The 14,259-nt window shown below is 39.5% G+C and overlaps 1 protein-coding gene across 2 annotated transcripts; it reads left to right on the top strand.

Annotated features, from left to right (window-relative positions):
* The first annotated feature begins 34 nt into the window (after nucleotides 1-34).
* On the top strand, nucleotides 35-13,903 carry LOC148420347 (FERM domain-containing protein 6). Of its 2 annotated transcripts, none has more exons than XM_088422148.1 (14): nucleotides 35-217; nucleotides 3,260-3,416; nucleotides 3,533-3,623; nucleotides 4,660-4,739; nucleotides 5,213-5,289; nucleotides 5,411-5,606; nucleotides 6,849-7,004; nucleotides 7,144-7,209; nucleotides 8,853-8,921; nucleotides 9,003-9,177; nucleotides 9,247-9,522; nucleotides 11,654-11,776; nucleotides 11,874-11,926; nucleotides 12,711-13,903. In XM_088422148.1, the coding sequence occupies exons 2-14, from the start codon at nucleotides 3,339-3,341 to the stop codon at nucleotides 12,999-13,001; spliced, it is 1,731 nt and encodes a 576-aa protein (XP_088278274.1). In that variant the 5' UTR covers nucleotides 35-217; nucleotides 3,260-3,338; the 3' UTR covers nucleotides 13,002-13,903. The 2 variants fall into 2 exon arrangements, with proteins under 2 accessions (XP_088278274.1, XP_088278275.1); XM_088422149.1 differs by having other exon boundaries at nucleotides 11,654-11,793; nucleotides 12,711-12,859.
* The last annotated feature ends 356 nt before the right edge of the window (nucleotides 13,904-14,259 follow it).

The following is a 14,259-nucleotide window of genomic DNA, read 5'->3' as shown; positions in this document are numbered from 1 at the left end:
ATCTTAACAATGGTACAGTCCAAATCAGCTCTGGTCTGTGGGCTGTGGTTTAAATTTTTTACACACACCGTTTGGGGCTGAGCAGGTCTAATACTCAAGTGCAGTTGTTAAACTCGTGTTTTTTTGTTTTTGTTTTTGTTTTTAAATGATGTGTTCTATCCCACGCCGGATCGAGCTGTGACTATAAACACTAAACGCATCTCCGACATGTGACACGGTGAGTTTCTGCTGCTTTACCTCATGTTGGGAGTTTGACACACTTGTTGCGCTCAATTTGTAGCGCTACCGTTACTGTCGAGTCGAACCGGTTTGATGCAAAAAGCGTCTTATCTTATTGATCCTTTTGAATTATTCCTGTTACATCATAACTCAACACTATGTTACTTCCTTTTAAAAGAAAACTTGTTTTTTTGTTGCTACATGTCTTGTCTTAATTGGTGTAACGTTTGCCTCCGAATTGGACCGAGATTGACTGTTGTTTCCCTAATTTGTATTCTCTTTTGACAGGCGAGCCTTTTTTCCTTGACGTGTGTGTGTTGTTTTGGCCAGTGGCAGAGTTTAAAAAATACTGGACTGTTCAGTGGGGATGTTTTTTAAGCAGTAGGGATTATATCTGTCTTGAAAGGGTATTAAATAAGCATGCAGATGGCAATTGGCACACGTGAAGTCAGCCTTTATCTGAGCATCGACTAACTGGGGGATGTCTCAGCCTACATTGGTTGCAATATCACTGTTCTGATGATCACATACAGTATATTCATCATGTATCCAAGTGTACTTTGTAATTGTAACGTAATTGACTGTGCATGAATTCGTTTCACATTTATTATTCTATTTTATAAGGAGACCACACCACCCTTTTGTACGGCCCCATTTGGATCTCCTTCTGCATCCCTTTCTTTGGAGGTTAAAGTGGGTGTGTTCCTACTTGAGGAATGTTTAGAGCTGCCAAGCAACCCTTTCAGCTCCTTTCTTCTTTTTTTTTCCCCACTGGTATTCATTGTTGCATCCTGTAACATCTAACTTCAGGCCAAGCTCAAGCTATGACAGGAGGAAAAAAATGATGAAAATAGTCAAATGGATGGAGTGTTTTCTCATCATAAATGCCATGATCGACTGATGTATCCATAAGTAAATTGGAGAGTTGGAAAGTTTAGGCTAAAAAGAAACACACAACATGGATCCTAATTGGTGTTGAAGATGGATCCTAAATAACCTTATTTTCCAGTTCAGATGATGTAGTGTACCTCCCCCACACTTTTTTCTTGTCCCAACCCATTTTAGGCAATTTCCTGAGGTGGAAATAGTCCTTAGTTTGAAGTAATCTGAGAGTTTAGTAACTAATACTGCTCAATATTATATTATGTTGGTCCACAACCCCACCCCCCTCTCCTACTCTGTTTTTATTAACAACGAGTTCTCAGTGATTGTGTCTATTGTTTTCATGGGAAAAATGTTCCAAATCTCTCATTGAATGATGGTAGAGATGTGTCATTTGATACAAGTGTATTCCTCACAACATTTTGAATCAAGAGATATGCCGCCTCATCATGCCTTGAATGAACTTAAGATTTAATTGTTTGATATGTCATAGGGAGCAAGTCAGATTTTCAGGTTACTGGAAGTTCAGGTTTTTGGACGTCTGTTTGTCCTCCTGACACTCTGATGTGAGCGAGACTCTGTTTGAACATGCCCATAAGTCAAATTTTGTGACACTATGCTCTCCCTGTGCTCACGTGGGTCTTCTCTGGGCACTCCGGCAAGGCAGCGATCCTCATGACGATAAACGGCCATAGAAAATAAAAGGATGGATGCATATCCTTTCTTCTGAATCAAGAACTGTTGTGCAAGACGTGGGAACACTTGATTTATTTTGTAATTATTTTTTTTTGCTTAACTACTGGTGTGTGTGTGTGTGTGTGTTTTTTATATATATATATATATATATATATATACACACAGTATATATATACACACAGTATATATATGTGTGTGTGTGTTCTGTCCTCCCAAGATCTAACTGTTTTAACTGTTCCAGAACAATATGTATGTATATGTATATATGTGTGTGTGGTTTTATTTCTTTATTTATTTGGAGGGGGAAGGTGTATTTGCAGGTGGCCGCAGTTTCAGTTATCTTTTTCCGCTTGTTTGTTTTTTCTTCTGACTAGTTATTTTCAAGAGCAGGTTTTAAAGGGATCAGTTGGAGCACGGCAGTAATTAAACTGATTAATTCACCCTAAGACTTTAATCAGATGAGCTTTGTACCAGTTGGGTCTTGAGGGGGTTAACGTGGTGGACCTAACTTCAGGTGAGACAACATGACAAACAGCCTGCTTGATTTTGAACTAGTAGGAGACCCTCAATGGTTGAATATAATTGATTGTGAAACAGTTTCTCCTGTTGAAAATGGAATAAGAATTAATCACCACCTGGATTAAGAACCCTCATAAACTGTACATGCAATTCCTGACATTTTAACATTATTAATGACCACAATTAGTAGAAGACCTTATATTAGGGGAAATAGACACAGATATGCCTCACACATTTTAAGTGTTAAAAGGAGTTAACTATAATGTAATGGAAATCTATGAAACAATATTGTGTTTCCAAAAAAGTGTTGTCATTTTGTTGCCAGCTAGTCGCTAGGCCTTGTTAAGGCTGCTCCGAGTTTTGCGGGGATAAAAATCACTAAGGCAAACCCCATAGACAGAGTTAATCCTCTGATGGTCGCTTGGGTTCATTTATTGTCAGATCTCAGTGTGGTAAGTTTCTGCATGGTGTCATGCACGCCAGATATTTGTTGATTTTGTTTAAGTTAGATACTTTCCAGAAAATTTTAAATACACTACAGTAGTATGAAGGGGCATTCAAGATTTTAAGCACCGCCACTAGTAAATGAATAACTAAATCAGTTATTCTATTATATGAACAGATTTATTTTGCCTTCATCTCTTCTGTTATGCACTTATTAAGTGCGCTGTGTCTCAGCCTACTGTTGTAAATGCTTGGATAAGTAATGCAGGAGTCTTTTTCTGTTTGCAAACTTTGTTGAAAGAATCCGCAGGATGGATTAAGTAATGATGCATGTATTTTAGCATACTAGACATTAAATCAATAAAATAATAGAGTAGCAAAGTATCAGGCTGTTACTCAGCAAAAGTTCAACCATTTTGAAAGGAGGGCTGCATAAACCGCGGTACTTTTTCTTTTTGTTTTTTTTCTGCTCATTTCACTCAGGCGGCATCTTTTTCAGATCCAATATGGATGAAGTGTCGTGGATCAACTGAGAGCTTGAAAGAGGGTTAGAATTTTGGTCAAAACAAGGTGCCACAATGACCTCCTCAGTAAAGCAGCAGCGAGACATTTGTGTTCTTCTTCCCAACAAAAACCAGCTGGAGATCACTGTCTGTGTGAGTTTTTCCTCAAGTTGTAATTATCTTTCTCTCAAAATAGATTTTCTTGACCTCTAAAATCGTGGCATTGTGGTAAACCATAAACACATTACTCTGTGGTTCTCTTTCTCCAGCCAAAGGCCACAGGGCAACATGTTCTCAACCAGGTGGCAGAGCTTCTTGGTATCAAAGAGATGCACTTGTTTGGCCTCACAGTGGTGCGAGGTAAGTCTACCCCTCACCGATTCTTCAAGATGTTGAGTACACAGTGTTTCAGTGACAGTGGAACTTGGAGTAATGAAGGGAGGCATGTAAATCTTGCTAGCACATTTTAAAACTGCAAGCTACTCCTTTAAGAAAAAACACTGTTTACTCTGTGTTCCATTTTTTAAATTTTATTTAATGTATGTCGACAAATATTTTGACCTATCTTGGACTCTGTGGCAAAGACTTAAACATGTGCAACATTACACAACCGTTAGCTTTTCTTTTTGTCTCTCGCTCTACATGAGTGAATGGTGTAATCCTGAGTGGTCTCTGAGCCATACTTTCCTGTGTTCGTTCTTCCTCGCTTGCTGAAATGCATCAAGATGCCTTTGAAACCTCATGTGGCTCACCTCTATAACAAACAGCCTTTTGTTTTTGTGGTGTTGGTCCAGCGATCACTTGGGTCGGGATTCCTGCAATATTAACTTCATTAAGCCTGGAATGCACTCTTGCATTCCTCCCTTTTCATGGAGGGGAGGGATGGATTGATGAGTAGGGTGGGAGTCTGAGGGAAAAAGGGACAGAATAAAGGAGTGAGGTGGGCTTCACATGACTCAACTCTAACAGAATTGAATGAGTCAGAGTGGTCCAGAAACTCCTATGAATTGATGGATGTTGACAAGAACAAGTTGTGAAACAGCTTAGTTGAGCATTATTCAGATATGCAACAAAAGAGATAAGGTTGACAAAAAGAAAATGCCCATGTCTTGACTCATAGGACCAAGCAAAGGCTGATACTGTCACATTCTTCTCAGCTTAGCGATCAAATTCACTACTAAATTAAGGAATCAAATAACTATCTACTTCAAAAATGGTTGTCGTACAGTAATTACTATAGCCAGATAGCTGCCTCTCTCGCTAAGTCGGGGAATAAGGCCATCTTTTTTTTCTTTCGCCCCAATTAAGCCCATTGTTAGGCACATTTTCTGCCTGATTGCATTATTGTTTTGTTTGCCTGCTAACTGCTTTTCCTGGTTGTCTTTCTTCTGCCCAGACAATGAGCGCGTATTTTTAGACATGGAGGAAAAGTTGACCAAGTACTTACCCAAAGAATGGAAGCAAGAGTCCGGAAAGGTGAGAAAGTTTATGAAAGTTTGCAAACATATGCAATAAAGCACCAGTGTTTTTGTTTTGCCACTTTTGGCATCATTTATTGTTAAATAAATAAGCAGCTGAAGATATAAGTTACAAGTCATTCAAAATATAGGAAAAAATGTAATATACATCAGATGTGTCGTGGCCACCATTGTATGTTTCTCTAGTAAGTTTTATTTCAATGAAAAAAATAGATATGTTAGTAGTACTTAAAGATGTATTTTTCTGAACTTAATTTAAAAGACTCTCAATAGTTTACATTTGAACTGACCTGGCAATTGGAACATGATTTCTAAGTTGAGCATTATTGTACATTAACATGTCATAAGCCTACCCTTAAACTTGAGATGCATCTCATTTCAGCTGCATACGCAAAAACAAAAAAAATCACAAAGCGTTGATGAAACAACTACAAAATGATCACCTCCAGTACATGCCTTTTATTCCCATAGGGTCTTGAGAAGAGAGCCTTTCCTCTAGTGCTCTGCATTCAAGTGCAGTACTATGTAGAAAATGGCAGACTTATTAGGTATGCGTGTCTCCTTGACAAGCTTTCTTTCTTACATTTATTATTACAAGTACTGTACACCATCCATCTTTGTCCTCCTTCCTGACACCTTGTGCAACCCTCTCGTCATGTTTGGTACCAGTGAACGCAAGGCACGCCATCTCTACTACTCTGACCTGCGCGAGCGGGTGTTGCGCTCCGAATGCCGTCAACAGGAGGAGGTGTACTTCCAGCTCGCAGGTTACGCCATGCAGGCGGATTTCGGTGACCACCAGTTGCCCAAGGATGGGGAAGAGAGCGCCCCTTATTTTGAGCCGAAGGAGTATTTTCCTCCTTGGGTATGCAATAAGCGTTTTCATTTTGTGTTTCAATTTCTTTTACTTTTTTTTTTTTTTTTAGCGGCAGACATAAATTCTGGTAATTTTCTGAAATTAGTACTGCCGCTCACTTTTTTTTTTGCTATTGCAGTGATGTAAACTGAGAAGAAGTCAACCATACCTAATTTTAGTGAGCACCATACCAAAGTGGTCTCCGTAATACATCCTCTCATACCCAAAATGTCATCAGGCATCTTCACAACAAAGTTTCACAACAAACAATTCACTAGTTGTCTAAATATATGGTTCTCAACCACTGTTTTTTTTTCCAAAGATAAAGTCCCTCTGATTTTTTTTTTTTTTTTTTTTCCCCCCAGCCAAGTTCCGTCTAATCAGTCGGGAAAAAAAACACTGAAAACAAAATGTTATGCCATCAGTGTCTCATTTATTAAACTGTAGACCTACTTAGTAAATTGGTACGAGTAACTTTTATATTCAGTAACTTCATAAAATACATCGCGTGACATCATCTGTATAATTTCTCCTGCTCCTCTGCGGGAAAATTCAGTCACAAATGATACATATATCTAAAACCCAACATTTTAAAGGTGTAGACCAGGAGTCACTAACCTTTTTGAAACAGAGCTACTTCTTTGGTACTGAGTAACACGAAGGGCTACCAGCTTATGTGGAGACCCTGATCACGTTATTGATTTCTCACAATAATTAAGAAACAGCTATAGTAAATATGAAAATCAAGTGGATCATGTAATTTATAGGTCATAAGTATATGTCATATACATACATAATTTTTAGTAAAATTCCTAGAATGTCACAATATTCTATCACTTGTAAACTATTTGCAGAACAGGTCTGCGGGCTACTGATGTTATACTTGGGCACTACCCAGTGCCCACGGGTACCACGTTGGTGACCCCTTGTGTTGACCCTTTTGCAAAGGAGTATCCATAACACATCCAACACATCCATTTTCTTAACCACTTGTCCTCATACCTTTGAACCTTGTTAAAATCTCACATACCTCCGTGGCCTTAAAGTGCCCTCAGGTACCCTTAGAAGTACTTGTATCCCCAATTTGAGAACCACTGGTCTAAATTGTTGAAGCTGGGCAAATAAAACCAAAACTTCCATTAAGATTGAGAGTGTTATGGCTATTGTTATAAAAATCTACGTAGATATTAGAGTTATATAGTAAATGGTAGATGGCTCCAACGGATTTCTTCCTTTCTTGCATTCCTCTAGATAATAGCCAAGCGGGGAATTACTTATCTTCTCTGCCATGGCCCCAAAGTCCACCAGGACCTGTGGGGCATGTCTTCACGTGATGCCATCCTGCTTTTCATCAGAGAGTCGTGTCAACTGGAGGATGTGCCAGTTACGTTTTACAGACTGCAAAAGGTCACGAGTCAAGGACACGCCCTTTTCTTTAGCCGCCATCCAGTGTTTAAAAGCTATCTAAGTGGAGGCTTAGCTAAACCCTCGTTCTTATCTCTTCTGCTCAGAAGCTCCACTGACATTACATCATTCATGTGTCCAGGACAAGAAAGAAGAAAGGGGAACGGCAGTACTCGGCCTGACTCTGAAAGGAATGCAGGTTTATCAGGTACGCGCACGTACGAAATGAGTTGGTAATCTGCCGCTTGACGTGACGCGCAAAACAGAAAATCTGAGTTTACTCAGAGATCCTCTCTTTGGCCTAAGCAGACGTGCGAGGAATGTGTGGGTTTCCACCAGCAACAGTGCATCAGCAGATAGCAGGCGTCTGCTAAATGCGTCACATGTTTGATGTGTCCATCAGGGACCATCTGGGGGGGATTAGGGTGTTGGGGTCTGGCTGATTAAAGGTCTAACGGACCATGAGATATTACTAGTCACCCTTGGCCCCTCCATGTTTAAGAGGCCTCAACAAAATGCACAAATCTCCCATTTTAGTGTAACCAATTTCCACAGAAGCTTTGTTGTGCAGTCAAATGCAGGGGTGCTTACACTTTTTCAAACATGCATTGCTGCTTTTAAAACAACCAAGTCCAAATTAGGGCCTGAATGTTGTGGATGTTTTTTAGGAGGTTGCGATTTTTGGGCAGAAAAAGTTACAGATTACTTTCTCATCGGTTGATTGGTTTTAAAAGTTATAACTAATAAAATAGCATCCTCCATTTCCTCCCAATCAGTGGTGTAGTGGTCCCTTGAGAAGTGGGCATAATCCAAATTTCCCTCTTTTTTTTTTTTTTTTTTTTTTGGGGGGGGGGGGGGGGGGGGGCAGTAAAGAAAAAAAGATCATTTTAAACCAGTAACATATAAGACAATTCTAATTAATAATAAATAGAAATATCTGCCGTTGCTATACTTTTATAAAATTATCAAGACTTAATTAGGAGCAATTGCTGCTTACGTTATTACTGGCCACACAAACAGAATGGATGGATGTAAAATGTATTCATCATGAGACATGTTTTGTTTTTGTTTTTTTTTATATTTTTTGCGAATTCTTCAATTTGTTTTGCACTTCTCAAATCTTCCCATTTATCATTGATTTCTCCATAACAAAACAAAAAACAAAAATGATGCCGCTCCCTGTCTCTCTCACACACACTACTGTGATCACGACAGTCATCAGCAAGACATGGCCCCCCTCTTTCCATTAACAATCTGCCTCACATAGTGGAAGTATTTTCAGCAAGATGAAGCATAGTTTAGTGAATGAAATACCTGTGTATAGACTCTCCCTAAATTTTGGGGTCAAATTCTGGTATTTAATACCACTATCTAATATTACTATGTATAAGACGCACCAATACTTTGGCAACAATATAAAAAACTATGGTGAAGCACGATTATTATCATCTTTTGTAAACTTTATATTTTCTTGTCTTCACTTCCGTAAGTTATATATTTGTTCCGCATGAAGCGTGTTTCAGATTTCCCATATTGTGAGCAGTCAGCTAACGCCTCATCAGTATGTTGAATGCCCTTGAGGCTTTTGCTTTTCCTTGTGACGCTGTTCCGTGTTGTTTTTACCAGAGGTGGGCACTTTGTTAGCACTGACTGACTGTCAATGCGTCATGTCCGTCAGACCTCTGTCAGTCCCTTTTTGCTTACTTAATTTTATTTCAACTGACTTGGCTGATTGCAATCTTTATTGTTGCATTTTTGTAGGGCTACTGCCTAAATCTAATGTCAATCCTGAATTGTGCCAGTGTCTTAAGCATTTTACAGTTTATTTAAATGGTGGTGTTGTGTCTGTAGGAAGCAAACAACATCAGGCACTTGCTTTATGACTTCCCTTGGTCCAATGTGGGACGACTCACTTTCTTGGTAATCATTTCTTTTCTCTCTCTAAGCAAGTGGGATTTCTTAATTGGCATCGACTATTTACAGAATGTTTACCTACTCCAGGGAAAGAAATTTGAGATTCAACCGGACGGCCTGCCATCAGCCAGAAAGCTCGTGTACTACACAGGTTCGTCATTCCGCTCTCGACACCTCCTCCTCCACCTTAGCCGCAGTCATCGCATCTACCTCAGCCTCCAGCCTGCCCTTAAGCACCTCCGCCAGCTCGAGGAGTGCGAAGGTACAAGAGGCACAATTTCTTTAACATTGCATTGTTTATGACCAGGATTTATTATTGACGTCACTTTAGAAAAAAAGCGTTACAGAGAGTCCTACATCAGCGATGATCTGGACATGGACCCGCCAGGCAGTGAAAGCAGCCCGGGTTTGTCCCGCGTTTCCACCAGCAGTTCGGGCATAGAAGCCGACACCCACCAACACAGTATCTCCATGGAGGAGGAAGCAGAACAGAAGGCAGAGAAGTGTTCCTACTCAGCAGCCAGCCAACTGAGCTCCTCCACGTCTGGCCTCGGCAGCGGCAGGAAAGCTCAAACGGAGGATGAGGAGTGGCAAGAGCAAGAGCAAGGTGAGAGGTTTGCCCACACAAGAATCCGGGTGCTTCAAATTTATACATCTGCTGAATTGTAATCACTTAAAAGTTCAAGAATGACAGTATCAAGTACAGTCGGCCCCCGGTTTATGAACACCCTCTTATACGAACATTTCGACTTACGAGCATGGACCGCGGAGTTTTTTGTCCCCCACTTACGCACAAACCTTTCGTCTTACGAACAATATATCATGCCGGTCATTGTATTCGTACATCTATTTCGCTTTACTACGTCATCTAAATCAGAAGTTGATGCTCATCAAGGCAACGTTGAACGCTATTGCTCTTACAATGTCACAGTCACTGTCTCAGTCACGGAGTCAGTCACGGAGATGCCAATATGCTATTGGTCGATTAAGGTCACAGTCCGGTCTCACTCACGGAAATGCTATTGGCCGGTGTCACGTCAATCACAGAAATGCCGATATGCTATTGGCCGAACGCCTTTATCTAGCTTGATGGCACAGCTGGTCGGGATGGAAGGAAGGAGAGAAAATGAGTGATAAACGGAAGGAAGGAATGTTGTGAAGACTTTGCAAACTTTATCTGTTACACATGGCTTCTAAAATTGCAAGTGGCGGTAAAGGAAGAAGTAAGAGGATGATGACAATAGAAACCAAGCAGGATATAAAATATAGGAGATAGGAGATAAAAAAATTCGAAAGAGGCGCATGCATAGTTAACCTTGCTCGTGAGTATGGCCGTAACCGCTCGGCAATCTTCTAAGGGCAAGACTTTCCTTGCCGGGGGACGGACCTCGCTTGACAACAAAATGGAGAGGCTTCTTCTATTATAGATTAAAGAAAAGGAAATCGCTGGTGATATGTTTTAGTTTGAGAAAAGTTCTTGTTTAAGAAAATAAATAAATTTTGCGGGTTGGTCTCTGCTCACCTACGTCTCCACTCAGCTTGAGTCACGTCGCCCCAGAGGAAAATGTCATTTATCCTTTGTTTATCCATGTTAATTAAATTAACTGTGCAGTAGATTATGGTACTAATTTTAAATATGTGTGTAAATGCGTGATGGTTTTAACTGTAATTTCGCCACGCGTTGCCAGTCAATGTGTAAGTACAATTGACCTTGCTTTGCTTCATCAACGAATTCATCTGCTCACGCATTACACGGTAACGCTGATATGCTATTGCTCTTACAATGTCACAGTCACGGTGTCAGTCACGGAAATGCCGATATGCTATTGGTCGAACGCCTTCATCTAGCTTGATGGCACAGCTGGTCAGGAAGGAAGGAAGGAGAGAAAATCAGTCAAAAACGGAAGGAAGGAATGTTGTTAAGACTTTGCAAACTTTATCTGTTAGACATGGCTTCTAAAATTGCTAGTGGCGGTAAAGGAAGAAGTAAGCGGAGGATGACAATAGAAACCAAGCAGGAGATAATAAAAAAAATACAAAGGAGGCGCACGCATAGTTAACTTTGCCCGTGAGTATGGTCGTAACCGCTCGGCAATCTTCTAAGGGCAAGACTTTCCTTGCCGGGGGACGGACCTCGATCGACAACAAAATGGAGAGGCTTCTTCTATTATGGATTAAAAAAAAGGAAATCGCCGGTGATATGTTCTTGTTTGAGAAAAGTTCCCGTTTAAGAAAATAAATAAATAAATTCTGCGGGTGGGTGTCTGCTCCCCTCCGCCTCCACCCAGCTCAAGTCACGTCGCCCCAAAGGTAAATGTCATTTTTCTTTTGTATATGTTATTTAATTTAACTGTACAGTAGATTATGTCACTCATTTTTAATATGTGTATAAAGTCGTGATGTTTTTACCTAAGGTTTTTGCACGCGTTGCTAATTAACTAATTAACATAGGTTTGGATTGCCCGTCATACGAGCAGTTCAAGTTACGAGCGTAGCCGCTGAACGGATTAAGTTTGTAACATGGGGGCCCACTGTACTTGAACAAGCCTCCATGAAGGTTTTTCTGTAAAAGTGCTGGAAGGTGCAATCAAAACCTGAAACTTGATCTGGCCTTGGAATATATACATGCAAACTACAAGGAAACGATTTCAGCATTTTACCCTTTGTAGAAGATCCATCTGGAGGAGAATTACTGTATATCATGTTTAATTTTGATACAGCCAGGTATTGTTTTCCAGAAATGAAGGCCAATGCCAGACAGGAAGTTCCTGTGGATTATCCAGATGAGATGTTCCAGCTGGCTGATCTTCTCGATGGTTTATCGGTAGATTGCACATTCTCCTCAGAGACAAAATCGCCAGGTGAGAATATTTATGATGTAAGTGCTTTCAGTAAGTACAGCTATGTTTTATTTGTTTGCATATCAGTAACACACTTTGTATTTCATGTTTGTTGCAGAGAACAAAGTGTGCCACCCAGACAACAATGAGCATTTAACTGAAGATAGCCAGGTTTGTGTGAGAGTTTTATTTTCTCAAGTGCATTAATAATGTTGTATTAGTGCTGTCAGGAACTTTATAAACTGAAAGATGAATGTATTAAATTATCTAATCTTTTTAATCTCACTCATTTTTGGGGGGAAACCTCAAACTGTATTTTTTTTTTTATTAGTTACAATGTGTTTTGTGGCAGAGTCAGAGCATTCTCTAGTTCAGTTTAGCAAAGTGCTTTGCTGTGGCTCGCTACATGAGTGCCTTTGTTTTTATCGTTAGCTGTGGCTAAAGTGTCAGCTAGTACTTTGCATGTAGAAACTTGAGCTGTTTCTGTGGGAAGAAAACTTTTTCTTACAAACAAGGCATATCACACTTCCTTCATCAAAGGTGCCATTGGTATATTTTTTAAAGTTAAATTTGCTATTCATTAGCCTGACAACACTCACATGTTCTTCCATTTTCATGTCTTCCCTCTCCCCTCAAACTTGCCCTCCCACCTACAGCAAGAGCCTATCAGGTTATGCCAAACACAATGACAGCCAATCTGTGTCTACTCCAGGGTGATATTTACCTTTCTGTTCCTACCCAAACAATTCAAGCGCAAGAAGATTAACGCATAAAAGCACAAAGAGATCCTAAAGTTAGACATTAAAAAATGTATGCAATTAAAATAATAATAATAATAATGCTTCAACAGCTTACTTTAATTAGTTGATCACAATCTCTTAATGGGACACCCCTAGTTTTGATTGAACTTTTTTGTCTGTATTTTTAATTATTGTTGTTGTTGTTGTTTTTTTAGGTCATGGAAACAAAATCGCAGGTTTGTGCGGACCGGCACAGCCACAGTCTTGACGACATCAGTTTGTTCCCATCTCAAGCACCCTTGGGGACCACACTGCCAGCAGATTCTTCACGCAGCTATACCTTTGGCCTCTCTGACACCTCAGCGGACACAAACATGCCCACGTTTAACGAATATTACCCCTATTTGCACTGCCAAGCCAAACCATCCTTCTATGGTCACAGGTCTACCAACTGCCTTTCACTGGACCTGCTAGCAGATGAACACTTTCTGGAGTTCATTTTGTGAACGATTTGCCTCATTTATGTATGATGAAGATTGCTGACGGAATCTTTTTTTTTTTTTTTTTTTTTTTTGCGTGGACACCTCATCCTTTATGTATGTTTATTTCACATCCACAATTCTGTGCATGTCACAGATTTTTACCAGAAACATTTGTCAATGACATATTTATTATTTTTTAACATACTGCTTGCAATTGCATTTTATGACATTTTATCTTCACACAAAAAAAATCAAGGCAATTGTGTATCATGTTGTGTGCTAGCAATCTTTTAAGAGATTGACACGAAGAGCAAAATAAGATTTTATGTTGTGATCTTTTGAATATGCATCAAATGGAATATTTGTCATTCTATTTATCTTGAGCACTGTCAAAAAACTGAAAAACTTCAAAAGTAACACTGCCAATGATAATGCTCCTCCGCAACATTTCAGACAAAAAAAAAAATCCAGTTTACTCAGTCATCCTTGTTTTATTCTGCCTGGGCAACTGTAGCTAATAGTGTGTAAAAAAAATACAGCTTGTAAACCAATCAACCAATGTATCAATGCTGAAACTTTTCTACTGCTTTCATATTGTAAGTACTTTTTGCAAAGCTCTATTTCTGTAACCTGACATTTATAATTAATCTGCAGTATGTTTTGTATTATGTAACCTCTGAACAAAGAACCTTTCTGTCAAGTTATTTTTTCCCCAGAGATATTTTCACTGTTTCGTAAACGCTAATTAGTATGCAGAAGAACTTTAGCCAGCATTAGATCACTGGGAAGGAATGCTTGTGATAAACAGTTCAACACGTATCTGATATTGTATGACCGACGTGAGTTTTTCCAAATGATGAAGCTTTTTTTTTCTCTTTTTTTTTTTTTTTAATCTAAAGCACTATTTTTATGATAGCAAAAATAAATGTTACTACCTTAAATATGTTGTCTGTATGAAAGACTACGCCTGATGCACACTGGGACAGATTGGGTATGTAGTTTATACTGTATAAAAAAATGTTGAATCGGAATCATAAATGATTTCATTCGAAATGTTACCAACTACTTTATGCCTCGGAATCGTCCCCTGAGACTTGCTGGCCTACTGATTCACTTGGGAATCCATTCTTAGGTTATGACTACACTCTCCCGGACTGCACTAATGCCAGAGGTTTGCCTTGAAGCGTTTCTTTCAGACGCACATCCTGTCGAAGAACCCCCAGAAGAACTTTCAAGACAAGATTGTGTTATTAAGCGTTGACACTGTTGATGAGTTCTCCCC

This window comes from Hippichthys cyanospilos, chromosome 8 (genome assembly GCF_059441005.1).
Source record: "Hippichthys cyanospilos isolate Australia breed blue-spotted pipefish chromosome 8, RoL_Hcya_1.0, whole genome shotgun sequence".
Lineage (NCBI taxonomy): Eukaryota > Metazoa > Chordata > Actinopteri > Syngnathiformes > Syngnathidae > Hippichthys > Hippichthys cyanospilos.
This window is presented reverse-complemented; position numbering and strand designations above follow the sequence as displayed.